General features: G+C 57.0%; 1 protein-coding gene and 2 long non-coding RNA genes across 3 annotated transcripts; 1 reads left to right on the forward strand and 2 right to left on the reverse strand.

The window, feature by feature from the left end:
* Positions 1-766: 766 nt before the first annotated feature.
* Positions 767-16,122, forward strand: LOC148108142 (uncharacterized). The gene is made up of 3 exons (XR_015721140.1): positions 767-1,029; positions 14,318-14,473; positions 14,982-16,122. It is a non-coding gene; the product is annotated as an uncharacterized LOC148108142 (long non-coding RNA).
* On the reverse strand, positions 1,047-10,179 carry LOC148108143 (DENN domain-containing protein 3-like). The gene is made up of 4 exons (XM_087853857.1): positions 9,991-10,179; positions 6,911-7,022; positions 2,847-2,966; positions 1,047-2,491 (listed from the first exon to the last, which is right to left on the reverse strand). Exons 3-4 carry the CDS (start codon positions 2,955-2,957, stop codon positions 2,000-2,002), a joined length of 603 nt encoding a protein of 200 aa, XP_087709983.1. The 5' UTR covers positions 2,958-2,966; positions 6,911-7,022; positions 9,991-10,179; the 3' UTR covers positions 1,047-1,999.
* Positions 16,123-17,880: 1,758 nt separating the features above from the next.
* On the reverse strand, positions 17,881-20,980 carry LOC148108144 (uncharacterized). Its single transcript, XR_015721139.1, has 2 exons — positions 20,553-20,980; positions 17,881-18,168 (listed from the first exon to the last, which is right to left on the reverse strand). It is a non-coding gene; the product is annotated as an uncharacterized LOC148108144 (long non-coding RNA).
* Between the last annotated feature and the right edge of the window lie 810 nt (positions 20,981-21,790).

Raw genomic sequence — 21,790 nt, forward strand, 5'->3', positions numbered from 1 at the left:
GCTGCCTGCGGCCTAAAGAACAAAGGCCAGGCTCCTAAGGATGCCTGAAGAAGCCCCTGGACGAGTGCATTTTTGCCCCTTCCACTCGGCGTCCTGGGTCTGCTCAGCTGCCCTAGGCCTGGTGACTCCCAGATCCCCGGGGTCCTCCTCTTCTGTCTCCAGCCCTGAGACCAGCACGCAGGCCCCACATCTGTCTACCTCCAGCCACCTCCCACAGCCTCTTTCAGGCCGTCTTCCAGGATCCAATCTAAGTACAGCCCAGCATTAGCTGTGATGCCACGGAACACACCCCTGAGCCTCACTCTCGTGTGTGCAGAGGGGCCCGGGACACCTAACTCCTCGGGGTGGGCAGGAAGCCTGGCGAAGACACGCGCGAGGACTCGGGCCAGGCCCCGGCCCACTGCGGGGCTCGACTGCGCGGGTTCCGGCCCTGGGGCTGGGCTGCAGGGCGGCGGGCTAGGGCGGCCCTGCAAAGGGGCCGCGTCCGGGCTGCGGGGGGCAGGGCAGCGGGTGGGAGGGCTTCCCCGAGGTCGGTCCAGCCCCGCCGGCCCAGAGTGCCGCCGGTGGGAGCCCCGGGACCTCAGCTCGGCGGGCCGCCCCTCCCGGCCCCCGCCGAGGCTTTCCCGGACTCGGCCACCACATGCGCGCTCAGTCCCTTGCCGTCCTGAATTCCCGGCGCGACTGTCCGGCGCGGTCTCGGAAGCGGAGCCCCGTGGCGTGCAGGGCATGCGCGGGCCGCGGGGCGCATGCCCGGTCCTCCCAGCGGGGGGGCAAAGATCGGTGCGGGGACTCGGCCCGGCGCGCGCCTTGGCGGTGAAGCCCGGCTCAGCCGGTCGCCGCGCACGCGCGGCCCGCGCCGACGGACGCAGCACGGCCCCGAGGGTGCAAGCCCGCTGCCACCGCTGCCGCCGCCGGGCCGGGACGGCTGTGCGCCTGGGGCGTGAGGCGTGGGAGGGAGCGCCGCCCGTCGGTTCGCGGCGCCGCCTCGCAGTGGTCTGCCCTCGCCTCCCGGCGCCCCGCGCGGTACATGTGAGTGCGGGGCTGGGGAGGGGGCCGGGACGCGGGCGGGCGGGCCGGCTCCTGGAGCTGGGGGTTGGCAGGGCCGAGCGGGGCCAACGAACCGGTCCGCAGGGCGGATGTGGCGGAGACGGGCCCCTCCCGCGCGGGGCTCGGGAGGCCGAGGATGTGGGGAGGCCGGAGAAGTGGGGAGGACGAGGGAGGGGCCCGGGGAGGACGGCGCTGTGGGGAGGACCGGGGCGCGGGCCGGTCGGGAGATGTGGGGCGGACTGGCGGTCTCCGGGAGGACGGGGATGTGGGGAGGCCGGCGTGGGGACACGAGAGGCCAGGGAAGGGGGACGAGGGGGCGGGTTCTGGGAGAACGGGGATGGGTGGAGGACGGACTTGTGGGGAGGTCGGCGGGCTCCGGCAGGCCAGGGGACGAGGGGAGGCTGAGGGCTCGGGTAAACGGGGAGGTTTGGGGGACATGAGAAGGCCTGGGGGGCTTCGTGAAAGATGGGGAGGTTGGTGGATTCGGGGGTCTCGGAGAGACGGAGGGGCTGGAGGCCAGAGCGTACAGGGAGGTTGGGAGCTTGGGGAGGCCAGCTGGCTTTCTTGGGAGCCAGCGGATTGCCTCAAAAACAAAAGCGGGGAGAGAGGAAGGAGGAGGAGGAGGGAAATCCATAGACGGGGCGTCTTCCAGTAGGATGGTCCACAGCATTACTGAACAACAGAAGCTTAACCAGAGAAACACAAGATCTGGACCGGGACACTGGCTGCTGGGGTCTGCCAAGCCCTTCCCCTGTGCTGGCGGGTGCGGGGTGGTCCCCACACAGAGCCCGGCCCAGGAGGACATGCCCACTTTAGAGCCAAGGAGGCTGAGGCTCAGTAAGGGCTGGCACCTCACTCAAGGCCACAAAACTAGAAAGCAGCCACGGCCAGGCCGGTTAGCAGGCTCCATCAGTGCCGACACCCACACTCTCCTCGCTGGAGCCCCGGGAATTTAAGGGAACTGGCACGTGACACGGGGTCCCGGCGCCCAGAACCCCCCAGCCTCGAAAACACCCGGAGGACTGCAGGAGGATGGTGCAGACGCGCAACAGCACCCCGCGTGCGTGGAGCCCAGAGCACGAGCCCCAGGGACAGGAGTGCCCACCCTCTCCCTGTGGCCAGGGCACGTGGCCCTCCCTGCAGGGCCCTTTGGAAGCCCCTCTCCGCCAGTCCCCACAGGGGTCACAAGGATCTGACATTCTACAGCAAATGGCCAAGGCCTAACCTTGCTGACTTCTTCAAAGTAGTCGAGGTGGCAGCCCATGAGGAAGGACGTCGGTGCCATGACGAAGTCTAGCATCTGGCGCGACAAGACGGGCACGAACGTGTGCTGCCACTGCAGGGGGTGCAGGTAGGCCAGGAAGCACTCGGCGACCAGCGGTAGCAGCGCCCAGCTGGAGGAGAAGAACACCATCCGCTGCTCCATGAGGAGGCACGTTAGGATCTGGGGGAGATCAACGACACCGTGTACACACCTCTGACCACGCGCCATGCACTGAACATGCGTGTGAATGCGCCACCAAAACCACGTGGAGCCTAGGTCTCACCCGGTTTCCCTGCTGTTTGCCAAAACGAAAGCCCCTTTAACCCCCAAAAGCACTGCTTGTAAATGGTGTGCACAGTCCTGAATGTCTGCTTGAAGCCAAAAAGCAACTATTCCCAGTGTGTTGTGGAACATTTGGAACATTCTGGAATGTTCTGGAACACACGTGCCCTGGAATCACCCTCCAGACGATGACAGCTTAGATGCCCCACCAAGCCAACCAGCACGGACTCCCCAGGTCCGGAGGGACGCTTACCTGCCGCACTTTCTCGAGCCTGAAGCACAGCAAGGGCAGGTGAAGGTCCAAGTCGATGACCGGGCTCTCAGGGTCCACGCGGGAGGGAAACACGATCTGTAGTGGCTTCATGTTAAATATCTGTGACGACCAAGTTCCGTAATTAGTTCAGAGAGCCGCTCCCAGCAGAGGCCAAAATGCACTGAGACTCTCCGTTCTGGCACCGAGGGTGTCTGACCTAGGATACGTGTTTGAAGACTCACGCTATCCCCGTATATGTCACAGAACCAAACAGTCCAGAGACACACAGAATTGCTGAGCAAGGCTCAGACGTGAATCAAGTACTGAATGTCTTTTTCGGCCAAACTTCCCTAAACTCTTTACTTCATTAGCAGACTGCCCATCGGCAAAGATAAACTGACACCTGGACATCTGTCCCGATCAGCACAGGTTCTAAGTCAAACACGATCGGGTTACTCTTAGAACACTTACTGCATATTACAAATTCTCTTAGTATTTTCAACGTAATTGTCAAAGCTCTTTAAAGACGTGCACTTTAAGAAATCGCTGAGAAAGACTTTATTTTTCTCAATGATGGTATCTCAAAATTACACTTTGATTCAAATTCAGTATCTGCAGAATGCCCCTTCTGTGTAAAAGGACGCGGTAGATGGAGGGGGACGGTAGGGGCCCCTCCACCGAGAAGCCTTCCAGCTCATTGGCAAGTTCGTTCCTGACCGTGGGTGTCAGCCTTTTGGGGGGCACCCAGGAGCGTCCCTGGAGCCCTGGGGACCAGCAGAACGGAGTGACCCAAGTGTGAGGAGCACCGGGCCACAAGCACAGAGAAGATTCGAATCTGAGCACAGAGAAGCTCCCGTCAGGAAAAGTGTGGAAGGAGGACACACGGAGAGATGCGGAGCACTGGCTGGAGAACAAATGTTCGCCTTCCACACGTGCTCACACCTGCATCACCACGGCTCTGCGTGAACGCTTGTGCAAAGAACCTGAGGGCAGGAGAAGCCTTCTTTCTGCAAGGGCTCCCCGACGGCACCGTCTTGTCACCCACTGGCCCACAGAAGCAAGACACATCAGAATCAAGGCGGACGCGCTGTGTGGACAGTAACATCCTTTTTATTTAAAACAAAACACGGTAGAGCAGAGTTACATGCTCCCAGCGGTGATGAACTATGAATCATTGTAAAGTTTATATGAAAAATTCCCCTCAATATTTCAAAAAATAAACATATCGACCAGCTTCCCAACTACAGGTAGAAACTAATACAAACACCAGTCATTCTACCAGGGACGCTGTTGGGCCCCCGGGATGCCAGCAACCTCACGTGCGTGAGACCCACACCCTCTGAGCTGGGCTCTGCTGTCCACCCCACCTCTCAGGTGAAGAGACTGAGGAGGGAGAGAGATTTCGGGGAAACACTTTCCAAAGTTCAGCTTTGACTGTAGCCCCACGCAGACAATAGGATCCACGCACAAAGCAACACAGGAAGTGAGTCCGGTAGAGTGAGACGGAAAAGGCGCATTTCACGTGCACACCCAGCGACTTGGCCGTGCTCTGAAAGCACGTAAAATCAGACCCGCTGGTGGGCAGAGAAGCGGCAGAGCGGGCCCAGGGACGCGGGGTGTCTGCTGCTCTCGGGCCGGTGGTCCAGGCGCCGTCCGCGAAAGGGCACCGAGCCAGGCCTGGTGGAGGCTGGGCGCCACCGCCCCTGACGCAGACAGGAGATGCCCCACCCGGCGCCCACACGCTTGATTCACAGGAACCACAGCTCCTGACCACTAGCTACACAGCATCTCCATCAATGTTTGCTTGTAGTGGGTTCTGGAATTCCATGCTGAATCGGCTCCGGGGTTAGAGAAGAACCTTGGCCTTGGGTTTTTCCAAAACAAGGAACAGCCACAGTGGTTCAACACTCCCAAAGATGGGTCAGGGCCACGTATCAATGAGGACCCCAGAGCTGGTGAGGCCGCACGAGGGGGATCACAGCGGCTAGTCTGAGCCAGACTCGGCTCATTCGGACAAATGCGCAAGAACCAAGACGCAGGCCCTGCTCTGTGAACAGGACAGGCTAACGCCGAAACACGACCCATCCGTTCATTCATTCACTCGACAGCTGTGGGAGCAGCAGGCATGGTAACAGCGTCGCAAACGCAGCTCTGAACAGGGCCTTTTCCTCATGCAGCTTGGAGGCCGATGGAGAAGATGGACATTGAACAAAACACACACGTGTGCGGGCCCTAACTGCAGACCATGCTGGGCTCTGCAGGAAGGGAGCAGGGCACAGAGAGACGGGTGGGAGGTCGCACAGAGGCCGTCCCGAAGAACCTGACTTCCAGGAACAGCATATGCAAGGGCCTGGGGGCAGCACCTGCGAGGGACTGAGGGAAATCCAGTGTGGCTGGACAACAGTCAGCAAGGGAGTGAGGACATGAGACAGAGCAGGACACTGATACAGGGGCTAGGGATGCAGGACTGCGGCAGCTACGCAGCGAGAAGCCATTGTGGGGTTTTACGCACAAGAGGAGAGTCCAATGGATAGATGTTAACAGTCCCTGCAGCCACTATGCAAAGGATGAACTGAATGAAGGGTCAAGAATGGACATGACCAGACCAATGGCTCCCCAAGTCACGCAGGTGGGACCCAGTGGCCCTGCAGCCACTATGCAAAGGATGAACTGAATGAAGGGTCAAGAATGGACGTGGCCAGACCAATGGCTCCCCAAGTCACGCAGGTGGGACCCAGTGGCCCTGCGTGGGGTGGTGGCCGTGGCCAACTAGAGGCAAACGCCGGGAGCTGGCCGGTCAGGGATGAGCCATGGATGGAATGCAGGGGTGAAGAGAAGAGGCATCAAGAACGACCCCCAGGAAACTTTCTCACGGGGGTGGTAAAAGTCGGAGAACCAAATGTGAGCTCATCCAAGACTCCGAGGTACAGAAGATGGGTATGGGCGCGGTTCGTGCATTACTCATGCTCAAAGGCGGAACATAGTACATACGGTTAACCCTCAAACTGCCCTGAACTCGGCTTTGTTCACTGCTTAGCCGGTCCTCAGGGAACACTTGTTGAGTGATTAGAGCAAGAACAGAAACTTTGATGACTTCACTGAACCATAAAAAAATACCAATTATCCACATAATAAAGATGAGAGCCTTGCACAAAACAAGAACCCAATAAACGTCCCTACAAAGGTTTCTGGGAGCGGAACCAAGGTCCTGGGGCAACTTGCTCTGTCTCTGGGCCTGGAATGCATCTGGCAGGGTTCCCTCCCCCATCCCACACACTGTAGTGTGATATTAAAAATATACATTTTAAGTTCATGATCACATGTCTCCTGCGAAATAAAATTAATTTTTCAACTGTGAATAATAATCAATACGTAGAGAACCGAGATCTCTATGTCTAAGCTTCCAGAAAGGACTGAGTGAAGCAGAGTCGACATCTATGACTTTCTTCCAGACACTAATCTGGCAGGTGCTTGTTTGAGAACGAGGAAATGCCCGGTGGTTGCGTCAGTCTGGAAGATGCCAGGCCAGACAGGTGTCATCACAGCTCAGCCGTCTTGGCCCATTACTCGGCAAAGGGGGAACGTGGGCTGCCTTTCTGCAACTGTCCTTAGCCCGAAACCCTCAAGTGGTGAAAGAGCCAACAACATCTCAGGACGAGCGTGCCAGGGAACCCAGACCCACGGAAACGCTTGGCCACTTATTCAACAACACGGTGGCACTGGGAAAAACCAAAAAATAGGAAGCCAGGTACTTTTCATTAATCACCCCGGACAGGAGAAAACATGAATCAGTTTAATACAATACCCAATATTCCAGACAAATAAACCAAATGAGCCGGTGTGTTAAGCACTAAGGGGGCCCATCACCAGCTCCACACCACGTATCACGGGCCGCCCGGCAAACGCATCTCTAGAAACAGCGTAAATAGATGATTCTGTAAGGAACCTGAGAAGCGTAATTTAAACACCCTGGAACGTAAGAAACAGTTTAAAACATTAAACCCATCGTCGACATAGGACTTTTACTATTCATAAAGAAAAGACAAAATTCCAGATTTAATGACCAAATGAAGCGGTCCAGGCGGCGGGCTAGGTGTCAAAGACAGTTTTGCAGCAAAATCTTTTATGTGATTGTCAACTTCAAAATCTTTACAGAGCTTCAGATGAGTCAATAAACTAAAATAAAAAAAAATCAAATCACAAAATAAGTATGAGTATCCAATTGTCATCTTAGCATTTCTTTTTTTATAATTTTTTATTATGTTAGTCACCATACAGTATATCCTTAGTTTTTGATGTAAAGTTCCATGATTCATTACTTGCGTGTAACACCCAGTGCTCCATGCAATACGTGCCCTCCTTACTACCCGTCACAATGGAATATTACTCAGCCATCAGAAAGAACGATTACACAACATTGCAGTGACATGAAGGGGACTGGAGGACATCTTAGCATTTCTAATCAGCGCTGACCTGTCTGCCAGTGTCGGCAGCCCCAGGGCCTTCCAGGCTGGGGGCGGGGGAGGTGGCGGGAGGACACTGACGACAACCCTAGGCCTCAGACAGCAAGGTGAGGCTGCCCAGGGTCAGGACCTGCCTGCAGGGGGGCACAGGAGAGGTGGAGCGTGGGGGGATGGGGGCTGGTCATGTTCTGTTTCTTGCTGTGAGTGCTGGTTACACAGCTGGAATTCATGCAATTTTCTGTCTGGGTCATACTTCAGCAGCGAGTAAACATCTCAAAGGAAAGTGCTTGGCCACGTTTGTTTCCCAAATGCATTCTGACTTTTGAAGTACGGTTGGCCCTTGAACAATGTGAGGGGTTAAAGGTGCTCTCCCCCACGCAGTTGAAAACCTGCATAGAACTTCTCAACCCCCAAAAAACTTAATTGCTGATAGCCCGCTGCTGACCTAAAGCCTTACCGACGACACGAACGATCGATTAACAGGTATTCTGCATGTAATATGCATTATATCCTGTATTCTTAGAATAAAGTAAGCTAGAAAAGAGGAAATGTTTTTAAGAAAATCCTGAGGAAGAGAAAATACATATATAGGACTGTACTGTATTTGTTGAAAAAAATCCAGGTGTACGTGGACGCGCACAGTTCAAACCGCGTTGTTCAAGGCACAGCGGCAAGTGACTGAAACGCATGACGGACCAGCAGGTGCCTGGGGGCAGGCGGCTGGGAAGTGACCACAGGGTGTAAGGGAACTTTGGGGCGTGGTGAAAATGTTCTCTGTCTTAATGGCAGTGGTGGTGACATGGTGTCTACATTAGGCAAAATTCAGCCAACTGCCCTGGAAACCCCACCTCTGTGCCCTGGGGCGGTCCCCGGCCTCACTCGCCACAGCAGGGCCACAGCAGGGCCCACGCGTGTCCCGCAAGCCAAGCGCTTACGCTGTTACTTTAAGTAACAAATCATAAGTCCGCCTGGGGTCAGTCAGGGCGCCTAGGTGGCGCAGTCGGTTAAGCATCTGACTCTTGATTGGAGCTCAGGTCGCAATCTTAGGGTCATGAGATCAAGCCCGTGTCAGGCTCTGCACTCAGCATGGATCCTGCTTGGGATTCTCTCTCTCTCTCCCTCTGTCCCTCCTCCCTGCTCTCTCTCTCTCTAAAAATAATAAATGAATAAATCTTTAAAAATAATAATAGCTCTTCCTGAAGTTAGTGTCAGGAAATGGAGATAATTCAATATTCTTCCATATTTTAATTATTGTCAAAGAATAGTATCGAGTTAAAAAAAAAAAAACCAGACTCTCCATAATCTAATTCCCCAAATACAACTAAGCATTCTCTCCCAATTTCTGTCCACACAGAGGCCTAGTTTACACGCCACCATTATAGCAGAAAAACAGATTTTAAAAATCTATAAATCTGTATTTATAAACTGCCTTTTGCATTTCTGTCATCTGTTTTTCTGTTTTCTAGTTCGGGTCATTTAGCAACGACCATCAGGAGACAGAAAACTCGAGGAGCAGGGAAACTGAACACGTTTTTCGAGTTAAATGTTCCTTTGCATTAACGTCTAGCAGGATGGTATTTGTTGCCAGTCACACGTGAATGATCACGCGTACAAAGGCCGAGAAAGTGAAGCAGGTGCTGTCCTCCCCGCAGGCCCGAACCCGTTCCGTTCGAGAAAGGGTGGCAACACCACCCCCAATTCACAGAAGAGGAAACGAGATGGGTGCACAAGCCACCTACCCTCAGGTGCTGAAGATTACCAGTTAATTAACGAAAAGGGACCCTGTCCTAATTTATCATCCTATCACTGCCCACGCCCGGGCAGACATGCCCTACTGAGCACGCAGTCCCGGAGGGAGACCCGGCGAGCGCTCTGTTCTGTGTCGGGGGCAATAAAACGCGGGCTAGACCCAAACTATGGGCAAACACCAGCCACATTTTGAAAACTAAAACATTAAGGTGCTGGAACTTGAGCTCCGAAGGTGGTGAGTTTGGTCAGGAAGGATTCCTGCTCGTCCCTCTGACCACAGTGTGAGAACCAAAATGATGGTCTTTCCAGAAGTCTGCGACTTGCCAGGGGTGGAGGGTGGGTATTACAGCATTAAGGCAAACCTCCGTTGGCCGCCTCTGTCGTTAACCAAACCACTGAGAATTCCAAGACTAGAACTTGGTGAGAACGAAAACCAGGCGGCCAGGGCGCGTGTGGCCGGGGGATGGACCGTGTCCACACGCCACAATCATCCCCCGACGACAGGCGGCAAGTGCGCCCGACGCGATTCTCTCTAGAGTTTTCAAAACTTCTCTACGTCCTCAGGCTTTCTACTCAATATCATCAGCATTAAGGCACTTCAAGATTCCACCCCAAGAAAAGATAATTCGTTAACTGTCATGAACTTAACAGGACTGACAGCAGCGGCAGCCTGATTTTCTCAGATAACAGGAGAAGAGCTATTTCTGATGGACGTCTTTTTTAAAAAACCAAACAACATAAAATCCTCCATACTAATTTTACTTCCCACAGTTTGGTTTCATCTTCCCTTGTCTGGCAGACCTTCCCCACAGGCTACCGCCTCGGGAAGCCTCTGGGCCTTCACGGGAGCTCCCGTCACCAAACCAGAGCCCTCCCACCACCGCCAGCGCCAGGCGTGGCCTCGCAGACACGCGGGCACCGCACGGGCTCACCAGGACAGGCAGTCCTTGAGGGCGTTGTAGTAGGGGAGCTTGGAGACCACGCACACCGAGAACGGTCCGAAGCAGCCAGCCACGCCCGCGGTCGGCCAGGATGGCTCCCAGTGCGCCTTGCCGTTGTAGAAACACGACTCGTCCTGGAGAGAAGGCAACAGGCCCGTGTCACCCTCCGATCCAGCTGGTCCCAGCTTCTATCCTCAGCAGTGTGGGCCTCTGCAGACAGAAGCGAGAGGGCAGGGGCCCAGACAGCATCCTGCTCCCCCGCCACCCGGCTGGCGCCCCCTCCGGTGTCACCGCAAGTCCCAGTCAGCGTGGATGCCCCCCCTGTGTCACTGGGAGTCCCAGTCCTCGCAGATGCCCCCCTCCCCCAGTGTGTGATGTGCTGAGGTGGCAGAGACAATGACACGTCCCAACCCCAGATGGGAACACAGTGAGAACACAGTAAGACACAGAAGGGGCCATGGGCTCTGCTTACACAGGAAAAAACCTCCAGCACTGGGCCATATATGTGTGTGTCGGTGGGGGAGAGGGGGGGTTCTCAGCTGGAGAAAAGTACCGGCACCGAGATTCCAGAAGGCACAGACCACTGCAGAGCTTACGAGTGGCGCATCACTGAGGGCCACAGTCTGGCCCCCGTGGAGGGTTGTTTGGGGTTTTTCAGTAGGGACGGCGGACCGTGATAACAGCTCCACCTGGGGATGGTGTGAACGCGAGGGTCTTGCAAGACAGGGGGAGAGCCCGGCAAGCAGTGGGCACGCCATTCGTCTACCCACCAACATTGAACCAAGGCCCTCAAGTCAGTGTGCTGGGCCCCCAGGCAAGTCCCCTCACCTCCCTGTGCGACTGCCTGCTCCCTCAGCGGTAAAATGGGGATGATGCTGAGAGTTCCCAGCCCCCTTCGCTGTGGATTAAATGAACGACTGTGCAGGAGGGTCGTCGGCACCGGGCTGAGCACACGGGCAGCTGGCATATGAGGACCACAGTGCCGTCTGCACTCCGGGCGGGGCTGCGCGTGCAGTCCACGGAAAGACAGGAGCGCAGGACAGGGCGTGGCTGGTCACTGGGCACGAGGGGAGGTGGGGAGGCCAGCATGTAGGGCCCAGAGTCACCCCGAAACCACGCAGGCACTGAGAGGATGGGCGAGGGGTCACGCACACCCCAGCAGCCAGGTGTAGTGGGGGAGTCACAGGCAAAGCAGAGGCTGTGACCTTTTTAAAATGTATTTAAGGATAAGAGAAATAACATGTACTTCTCATAGCGATCACTTCACAGACAGGCTCCCAAGCACCTTCCTGAATAATCCAGCCTCCCATCCTGTCTCTGCCGGAAGCGCTGGCCAGGGAGGGGCAGGAACTCGGCCCCCGGCTCGTCTCCCACCCCTACCTAACCCAGGCAAGCAGGCAGGCCGCCAACGCCGCAGGCCCAGCAGCCCGCACACACGGCCATGAGGGGTGGCCTCCCCGCGCTGCCCACTGCCCACCCTAGTCCAGGGGTCCAGGGGACGCCTAGTCCAGACACGGAGGTCGCGCACTCAGACATCAGCAGAATGCTGGACTCCCACAGGTTTCCGAGGCACATCCACAGGCGTGAAGGGACAGAGCCCATCGAGTTGAGCCTTATGCCATGACACTTAGGGATAATTCTCCCAGCACACCTGGCCCAGCCTCTGATGGCAGAGTGGGGAGGAACAACCGGGCAGCCACCGCCCCCTCGGTGTGGGATTCCTGGACTTCCCCAGGGTAAAGCACTGCTGCTTCTGGAAACCCTCTGGACACAGGCCGTGGGTCACCCCGCCTCTTCAGGTGCACGGCGGCCCCTGCGACCTCCAGGGGCCGGCTGGCTCGCACTCGTGGCCCTGCCGGGCGGGGGAGGGCCAAGTCATGCTCTGGAGGCCCAAAGCTGTCACCCCACATACAAGAACACAAATGTCCCTCCACGGACATGTGGGAAACAAGCTGTGGCTCACATACACTGGGCGGTAGGACTCGGCCGTAAGGACAGAGGTGCTGCTGCCCCAACGTGGATGAACTCTGACCCCATTCACTGAGTGCACGAAGCCAGACACAGAAGCCACATGCAGCCTGAGTCCACTGACACCAGGTGTCCGAAGCAGGCAAACCCATGTGGGCAGAACGGGGGCCGGGGGCCGGGGGTGGGACTTCCGGGGTGATGAATGTCTTTTGCAACCAGGCGTGGCAGGGGCTGCCCGCCAGCGGGAGTGTATTTAGTGCCACTGACCCACACACGCTAAAATGATTACAATCGTGGTGATTGCGGGAAGCGTGTTTCAGCAAAAATAAACACCAGCAGATTTCAGAGGGAATTCACGGCAGTCACGTATGTGCAGGGGTCGGGAGTACTGGGCAACCACGGCATACTTCTGTTCCCACAGACATCGGTCAGCACCAGGAAGTGGACACAGTCCTCCTTCGGTTCGGAGGCCACGTACACGCCCCCTGCGGGTAGAGAAAGAAGAGGAAATCTCGGCACGGCCCCGTGGCATCCACCTCCGAGGCTGGGCTCTCCGTGAGCCCACTTTGCGGCCTACAGAACCTGTCCTCGCCCTGCCAGCTGTGGCACTTGGGGGGTCGGGCCGCCAGCCAGCCGTGGCCCCCTCCGTCCCTCCGTGGGTGCCCATTTCTCAGCCACCCTCTGTGCTCTGCAGAATTTAGCGAAGGAACATAAGAACAACCGCAGACAAACCCTCTGGGGTGTGCCTGGGGGAGGCGACCATTTCTGAGCATGGCAGGTGCAGGGGTTGTCCTAGCTGTCCCCGGGTTGTAATCCCTGAGACCGGGAGACAGCAGCCATTCCCGATGGAACCTCCCAGACAGGGAATGACGGACGGGAAGTCCCTAGTCTGAGTCTTCTACACCAGCCACTCAGCGTTTCTCAAAGACCAGTGGAAAACATGAGGGCCACCCACTGCCGGGAACAGGCCAGGTGGGGAAAGCATGTGAGCCCGGGCTACAGGCCCCGGGGTCCCCAGAAAACAGGGGCCAGAGAGCCCGGCGGAAGTGCACTCTGGGGGGAGATGCTGCAGGCTAACTGGACTCATCCTGACCCACCGGCCGGACCTCTGGAAGACGGGCCTGTCAATCAGAAGTGAAAATCCTTGGAAAGCACCTCTACCAACCGTGCTGGCGATCCCGACAGCCCTTCGTCTGGGATTCGCTCTCCAAAACATGGGGGCTGCACTATTGGGCTGCACGTCCTTCAGCTCCCAAACCCCCAAGATTAAGAGAACTGAGACCTGCAGTTTGGCCTCGGGGCTGCCAGGGGTAACCAGCCCCCCGTCTGTCACCCTTTCTTGACTTGGTTTCTAGAAAGCACCATGGGGGAGTTGGGAAAGCAGGGCGGGGGATACCTGGGAAGCAGAGCTGAGGCAGGCCAAGCAGGTCCACACCGTTGGGGACACTAATGTCTTCAGGAGGGAGGCCCTTCCAGGGCTCCGTTTTGGGCTTGTCCCTCTTCTTTCTGAAGGAGCGCCTTCTGGTCTTGCTCAGAGTCGCGGAGGGGGCGCCAGCCATCTGACTGTCATCCTTACTGACGAAAGGAGGCACAAAAACCGACAGGACCTCCAGATCGAGAGAAGAGGGGCTGCTGACCCCCTGCTTCAGGGACACCTAAAGGGAGTAATACGAGTAAGCCAACAGCGCTTACCCTTGCTCCGCTGTGCGCCTTCTGTCCAAGCACCCACTGTCGCTCTGTTCCCCTTCGACCCGCCAGAGTGCCGGTTCCGCACCCACGTGTGTGTGTGGCCTCACCCACCAGTGGCCCAGGACAGGAAGGACGGCAAAGAAGCTGCTTTTAGGGACCCATCAGGCCATGCGTTCAGGCAAGTCACCCACAGCACAGGGTCTGGCTCTCCGGCTGCCCCTGGGCACACAGCCCGGCAGTTGCCAGCCCAGGACTGACAGGCAGACCTCAGTTCACATCCAGCTCTGCTTGGACTGCAGCAGCGAACGCCGCATCCCTGAGCTTCCCTCTCAAGGGGGCAAGGTCGCAGGTCAAAGGCTCAACCCCAGCCCCCACACCAGAGGCCCCAGTTCCCTCCCAGGTTGGGGGGGGCCGCATACTGTCCAGCCCAGTACAGATGGGGTGCCGGCGTCATGCCCCATGCCAGTGGTCCTGTTGCCACTGACCTGGGGACACGGACCGAGGGGTGAGAAGAAGGACTGCCGGCCTCAGAGAGAAGAGACACACCCTTCCTCCAGCAACCAAACGGTCACCCCAGGTCTACACAACAGGGTCATTCAGCCTGAACACTTTCGAACTTTAACTTGGTACCCGATTTTTACAAAACCTTTTGTCTTTTCAGTCTTCCCCCAGATAATATGAAGAGCATGGGCTCTGCCTCCGACCTCCGTTCTGTCTAGCTACGATGCCTGAGACGGGCCACTCCGCAGAGGCAGTTGCCGGACTGCTCCCCGAGCTCCCAGAAGAGGTCAACAGGCCGTGACAGAGAAACGGGCAGGTCAGCTCCAAGCTAGTGGAGAAACAGAAGTCAGGGGCAGGATTCGCTGGGTGGCAAGCATGTGGGAAGGTGGGAGGATGCCGGGGTGGGGTGGGCTGCGCGGAATCAAAGATCTCTGAGGGACTCAGAGAGGGCATGAGGAAGGACATCGTTGTCACCAGGAGAAATGGAATTGTCACCGGCAGGGAAGGGACAGCCAGCATCACCGTTTCAGTAAGAATCGTGGAGCCAAAGGGGAACTCTTACCCTTGAGAGGATTCATACAAGGAACTCCCATCAGTAAATACACTCTCTAAACTCAAAAAGCTTATTTTTATTCTGTATAATTTAAATTCAGGCAATAATTTCTTTATATTTGGAAAAAAGTTTAGTACCAGTGGGAACAAAGACCAAACATGGGAAATCCATAGTACTGGATAATGTTTACATCTTTGTGTATCAGGCATGAAAGGAAACCACGTCTTGAGTTCTATAAAACCTTTCTAAAACTTTCCTTATCACCATCCAGCAGTTCGGACCTACTTAACTATGAAAGTATGCACGTCCGCTCCTTCCTCACGTCAAACATCACATCGGTGAGCACTGGGCACAGGTGGTCACAGCGTGGAGCCGGCCCCTTGCCTGCAAACCCCCCTCTGCTCTTCCCCTCTGCCCTGACGCTCCTGGGTAGGGCCCCGGCAGACCCCTCCTTCCAGGCTGTGACCCCCCCAGGGCTGACTCCTTGCCCCTCCTCAAGTGCCCCGCCTGGCTGGCAGTCTCCACACTCACATGGTGTCCTCACCTAGGGACGGCGCCCAGAGTCCCACTGCCAGCTCAGGCCTCTTGCCAGTCCCAGACCGCACCCAGCTGCCTCCAGACATAAGGCGGGTCCCTTAAACTCACAGCTTCAAAAATTAAGCTCCTGCTGATTTCCCTAAAACCCAAGCTTCCGCCCATATGCTTGCCTGTGATAAAGACAGTGACCCTCGGGTCTTCGGAGCCACCAACCGCAGAAAGGTCTCTGAAAGCAGCCCCAGTGCCAGCCCAGCTGCGCACCTGCAGACCAAGCAGCCACCCACCCCGGGACTTAGAGCAGCTACAGACTCCACAAACTAATCCTTCAAGGGTTCTGCCATGAGAATGGCATCGCCTCCTCCCGCCCGGCCCAGGACGCCCCACCCGCACTGTCCACTCTCACAAAGGGGGGGCACCTGGGTGGCTCAGTCGGTGAAGCGTCTGCCTTCGGCTCAGGTCATGATCTCAGGGTCCTGGGATGGAGCCCCAGGTCCGGCTCCCTGCTCAGCGGGGAGCCTGCTTCTCCCTCTCCCTCTGTGCCTCTCCCCTCCCCGCTGTGTTCACTCTCTCTCAAATAAATAAATAAATAAATAAATAAATAAATAAATAAATAAATAAATAAAAATCTTAAAAAACAGAACACATGTGACCTCATCACCTGCCCCAACGGGCGGTGGCTCCTGCCACTGGCACCAGCTTTTTACCCCTGCAGACCCTTCGATGGATCCAAACCAGCCTCACACACCATCCCTGTCCCTCCACCAGCATGAAAATGGAATCTGTTTCCATACATTACCGTTATTACCACGTATTCCATGTATGTGGCACACGTGTGCTACGTCACAGGGCAGGACGACGACCTGCATCGTACGCCTGAGCAGCAGGCCAGCCTGCTTCCAAAGCAAGGGTGCCCCCAAAGCTGTGCCCCGCTGAACCTCTCGGTCTCCAGACACAAGCACCCATGGTCCAACGCTGTGCTTTTTCCCTGCTCTCCACTCCGCTGGACTCGTGCTCACCCCCTCCCCGCTCCTCCTCTTCACCAGGGATGCCCCCTCCACCCCCACTGGAGGGAGACTTTCCTCACCTGCAGCCAGGACAAGGCGCCTCTTCTAGACCATCAAGCCCCTGGCTCCTCACCTTCTTCCACCACCTCCACCTCCCCTCCTCATCTCCTACAGCACCTCCTTCCATCACCTTCACCTCTCGTCCTCACCTCCTACAGCACCTCCTTCCATCACCTCCACCTCACCTCCTCACCTCCTACAGCACCTCCTTCCATCACCTCCACCTCCCCTCCTCACCACCTACAGCACCTCCTTCCACCTCCCCTGCACCTCCTCCCTCGTCACCTCCTACAGGACCTCGTTCCACCACCTCCACCTCCCCTCCTCACCTCCTTCAGCACCTCCTTCCACCTCCCCTTCACCTCCTCCCTCCTCACCTCCTACAGCACCTCCTTCCATCACCTCCACCTCCCCTCCTCACCTCCTACAGCACCTCCTTCCATCACCTCCACCTCCCCTCCTCACCTCCTACAGCACCTCCTTCCATCACCTCCACCTCCCCTCCTCACCTCCTACAGCACCTCCTTCCACCTCCCCTGCACCTCCTCCCTCCTCACCTCCTAGAGCACCTCCTTCCGCCTCCCCCTGCCCTGGCTCAGCACCTAGAGCACTGATGCCTTCCACGTTGTACTCTATCACCTTCAGAGCTGTTGGTGGGCTGGGCCGGGGACTGTGTGGTCTCTCTGCGTCCCCACATTCAGCCAGCCGACGGCTCTCAGCGGAGGTTGCTCATCCATTCACATCCTCGCGCTCCGCGACCTCTTAGAGCGCAGCAGTCCGGATGCTGAAGGGAATGCGGTCATCATGCTAACGGCAGGAGACTACCTCTTGCCCCGCCATTTATCTAGTCCCTTAAAGTAAGATGGCCTAAATTCAGCCAACTTGGCATTTGGCCATACATCACACATCTGTTTTTCCACTGAACGTATGTCCTTGCGTCTTTTCTGGTTGGATAAGCAATACAGTCTCATGTTAAAAGCTAACGACAATACAGGAAGAATAAAATACATAAGAATAGAAAGGAAAGGCCTTCCCCCTAATTCCACGAAAGGGTGGGTAATACTATGCACAGCGGAGATTACAGCCTTCCCGTTTCTTATGTGCGTATATATCAATATGATTTGTCCCCCTACATACAATCATCTCCTTTTACTGGTTCCACTAGCTTTTTTCTCCACTTCAGCATATGGGGTGGCTGATTCCCTGTCACAGCTGTATGGTGCCACACGGGGACGACGCAGTAACAGCCCTACCGAGGGACAGCTGGCGTGCTCTCTTCTTCGTCACACACACAACCTGAGCAAAGGCAGCGGTGAACAGTGTCTGCCATACATACGTGCACGTGTCCGACTGGGTCATCAGAGTAAGTTCCTGAACGCACAGTCCTGGATCCCAGAGCATTGCAACGGCCCCTCCCCTACGGGCGAGACAAGGTCTGTTCTCACAGCCTGGGGACAGTCACTCCTGCTCTTCTCTCGCCCACACTGATTTACTAACCCCTCCCCGGGAACAACCATTTCAGTCCAAAAAACCAGAGCTAATTAAAAAGTGAGACACACACACCCTAACTGATAGCATCACAGATTTATTTCTTATTCTTTTTTTTTAAGATTTCATTTATTCATTTGAAAGAGAGAGAGACAGCCCGTGAGAGAGGGAACACAGCAGGGGGAGTGGGAGAGGAAGTAAGCAGGCTCCCAGCGGAGGAGCCTGATGTGGGGCTCGATCCCAGAACGCCGGGATCACGCCCTGAGCCGAAGGCACACGCTTAATGACTGAGCCACCCAGGCGCCCCCACAGATTTATTTCTGTTAGATTATAGAGCGGCACTGATCTTCACACAGGATGGGCCATAATCTGTGAAATAAAACAGAAAACAGATTTGTTTAGCGCTCTAGAACTTGCTGTCCACCACCGTTAATAGCCACGTGGCTATTGAAATTGAAATTAAAATTCAATGAAGTGTAAAATCCAGTTCCTCAGTGGCACTAGCGATGCCTCAAGCACCTGGTAGCCATGTGTGGCTAGTGGCCGACACACGGATGGCACAGATGAGGAACACTGGCGTCATCACTCAGAAAGTTCTGGTGGACAGTGCTGCTCTAGAAGCCGAAAGCCTGGACGCTCTCCACCAAGAACCGCTACAATGTTGCCTTCACACCAAGAATTACGCCAGTGACCTACTCGAGGCACGGAGCTCTCGGCCCACTCGGAGGGTTAGTGGTGGATCCTTCCACACCCCACGCCTCGTCTCCACGGCAACCACGGAGTAGAGAGAGATGTACAAGCCAGAACCTCCCATGGGGTGGACGTATTCTCCAAGTCTTTGTCACTACCCTCACAAAACACCACCCATCTAAGAAATGAAATGGAAAGTTAGGACTCCTTACTACCCTACCAGGAAGTGGAATGTTTCTCATACCTCCAGGCTTGTTTTCATCTGTCACCGAGCAGGAATGCGTCAACGACAGAGAAATGGTGATTTTCAGAGTTATAAAAAAAGCCTCAGACGTTAGAAATAGAACTGCTATAACAGCAGAGTGGCCAAGTGAAGTCACATGTTTAGGTAACTGTAACGTCAACATCGGCCTTAAAGGAGGCTCAGCCCAGGAAGTTGGATCCGTCCCGAAAGGCTGCCTTTTTCCTACTCCAAATATTTGCGCTCCACCTCTTGCTGAACCCCTAACAGAATCAGCGTGTAGGATAAAAAGGGTAATAGCTAAAATGCAGAGTAGCAAACTGCCACTTGCCTGGGAAAGCCGTGGCCTGTTTGGGGCAGGAAAGCACCACCGTGCCATTCACCCTGCTCTCGAGACACGTCTCACCCTGGGGCAACCAACATGCATGCCGAAATCACCCAAGAAGCAACTGAAACCAGGTCATTTCCTATCAGAAGAAAAAGGAGGCAATGCCATTGGCAAATTAGAGGCAGGGAGATAACTCAGTCGATGAGGGTCAGAGGAGACAGAGGTCAAAGGGGATGCAGACATCACCGGGATTTGGGGAGTAAGAAAGGAGGAGGGAAATGCAGAAACCATCGAAGTTGGCTCTGTATGAAGTTAAGGGAGACAGGTCGCCTGGGTGGCTCAGTCAGTTAAGCATCTGCCTTCTGCTCAGGTCATGATCCCGGGGTCCTGGGTCCCTGCTCAGCGGGGAGTCTGCTTCTCCTTCTCCCTCTGCCCCAGCCCCTCTCCTGCTCTATCTCTCTCTCCCTCACTCAATAAATCTTAAAAAAAAAAAAAAAAGCTAAGGAGACTACCAAGACATTAAGAGACATTTATCCAGTTAATTTGAGCAATATCTACCTTCTCCTGATGACCTCAACCCTTTCCGCTGCACCCCTAAATACTCGGGTGCCTTCCTGTGCCTCTCACTGCTGTTGTCCAGAATGAGATGAGGACTTGCCCAGGTAACTGGGCGGTAGAGCCGGAATCTCGGAGTACTCTGGGCATCACCACTAACCAGAGAAAAATCCACAGATAGAGTCATATGGACATCCTGGACCAAGAGAAAAAGAGGGCCACAAACCAATTCAAAAGAAAGCCTGGGTTACACAACCAAGAAAAAGCAGGGGCACAGTAAAGAAACACAGAGAATGAGTGTCCAAAACTGCTGCTTTCCGGGAAAAGGGTTTGTCACTCTGGCTGCTAGCACACAGAGAAAGAGAAAAGGGCCCCGGGCGGGGGGGGGGCGGGGGGAGTAGGCAGCCTTTTCTGCAAGCGAGAAAAACAGTTAGGTTTCATCGCAAAATGACTAAATGCAGAACATTTGAAAGTGCCCCTTACATCTAAAACCCCAAACCTCACGATGCTGTGCCTGGCACAGCACCCACCACCGAGGAGACAGTAAGTCCGGGATAATGAATGAAATCCTTTCTTCCGCGACGACGTAACCCCAGGCGCCCCGGCGCACCCCCGCCTCCCCCCATCAGCCGCCTTCACCCTGCCCAGGTGTGCTTCCCGAAGCCGGAGCGGCCGAAGGCGGAGCACCTGGAGGCGCGTCCTCCGAGCCCCCGCTCTTCTCCGGCGAGGGCTCCCCAGTCCGCAGACCCCCGCGACTCCTCCGCGGCCAGGACAGCCAAGGTCCCCGCACCGGGCGGGCTGCGGTGGAGGGGGGGTCTGGCCGGAGCCCCGAGCACCGCCCCCACCCCGCAGACGCCCGGGATGCCGGGGCCAGACCCGCGCTCCGATCGTAGCCGCCGCCCGGCCGCGCCCCGCCTCCGTTTCCCCACCGGCCCCTACCTGCTCGGGGCCGCGGAGGCTGTCCCGGGAGGGCCCCAGCAGCGGGCACAACTCCAACAGCCCTGAGGACAGCGCCAGATGCTGCGGTGCGGCCTCCGCCATAGCTGCTTGGCTGCTGCGGCCCGCTGGGCGCACCCCACTCGGGCGCCTGGGGCCGCCGACCCCGACCCCAGCCCCGCGCCCCGCGCAGCGCCGCCTGCACAGCACCCAGGCGCCCCACAGCCAGCCGCCGGGTCCCCGCAATGAGCGGTCGGTGGAGCGGAACCTCCCCGGGGGAGGGGCCTCCTGGGGTCGGGGCCTCCATGGGGGCGTGGCCGGCTGCGGCGCGCGGGGTCCGGTGGGGGCGGGGCCTCCATGGGGGCGTGGCCGGCTGCGGCACGCGGGGTCCGGTGGGGGCGGCCGCGGGGCCCCGCGCCAGGTCGTCATTTCCTTACCGGCTCGCGGATCCTGGCGCGTGCGCCGTGTCTGTTCGCGCGCATTCGCCCCATTGGCCCCGCCCCACCGGCAGCCCCCTTCCCGGGGAACGGAGGGAAGTGGGCGGCGTCCCCAAGTGGCAGGCGAGGGCGCCCAGCCCCCGGGGCCCAGGGCGTGAAAGTCACCTGCTCTGGGGAGCCCCGGGCCGGCTCTACAGGGCGAGGAGAGACCTAGGCCTGGCGCGACCCCGGCTCTCGCTGCCTCCTGGAAGCCCTCCTGTGCCCTGGACTGCGGAGTTGGTCGGGCGTGGACGGCAGAAAAGGCTGGTGGGGAAGGGGTAGAAAGATCCATTCCTGGTTAACCCGGTTAACCTTGCTGGCTCTGTCTAGTGAGAGGTTGAGCAACATTCGGCAGGAAACCCCGCGGGGTGGGCACGGCTGGAATGGATGGAGCCTGGGAGCACAGAGATGAGGAGGGTCTGAGAGGAGACAGGGCCCGTACCTGGCCAGCTCCAGGCTGGCCTGATCCCGGGGGACCGTGGGCCTCCCCCAGCCACAGACTGGGCCCAGGAGGCTGGCTTTCGTGGCTGGTCCCAGTCCCAGCTCTGCCTGCCCGCCAACCTTGGCACATCCCTATCCCTCTCTGCAGGCCAGCATAAGCATCTATAAAACCGAGCGGGTAGGGCACTTCGGTGGCTCAGTGGGTTAAGTGTGTGCCTTGGGCTCAGGTCATGATCCTGGGGTCCTGGGATTGAGCCCCACATTGAGAGCTCTGCTCATAGGTGAGCCTGCTTCTCCCTCTACTGCTCCCCCTGCTTGTGCTCT

Source organism: Ursus americanus, chromosome 22 (genome assembly GCF_024610735.1).
Source record: "Ursus americanus isolate L20-20 chromosome 22, mUrsAme1.1.p, whole genome shotgun sequence".
NCBI classification, from domain to species: domain Eukaryota; kingdom Metazoa; phylum Chordata; class Mammalia; order Carnivora; family Ursidae; genus Ursus; species Ursus americanus.

Bases quoted from the DNA above. Each gene is read 5' to 3' on its own strand.
- LOC148108143 (XM_087853857.1), bottom strand. From the start codon at position 2,957: ATGAAGCCACTACAGATCGTGTTTCCCTCCCGCGTGGACCCTGAGAGC. The intron at 2,492-2,846 runs GTAAGCGTCCCT...GATCTCCCCCAG, and splicing joins GGCTCGAGAAAGTGCGGCAG to ATCCTAACGTGCCTCCTCAT.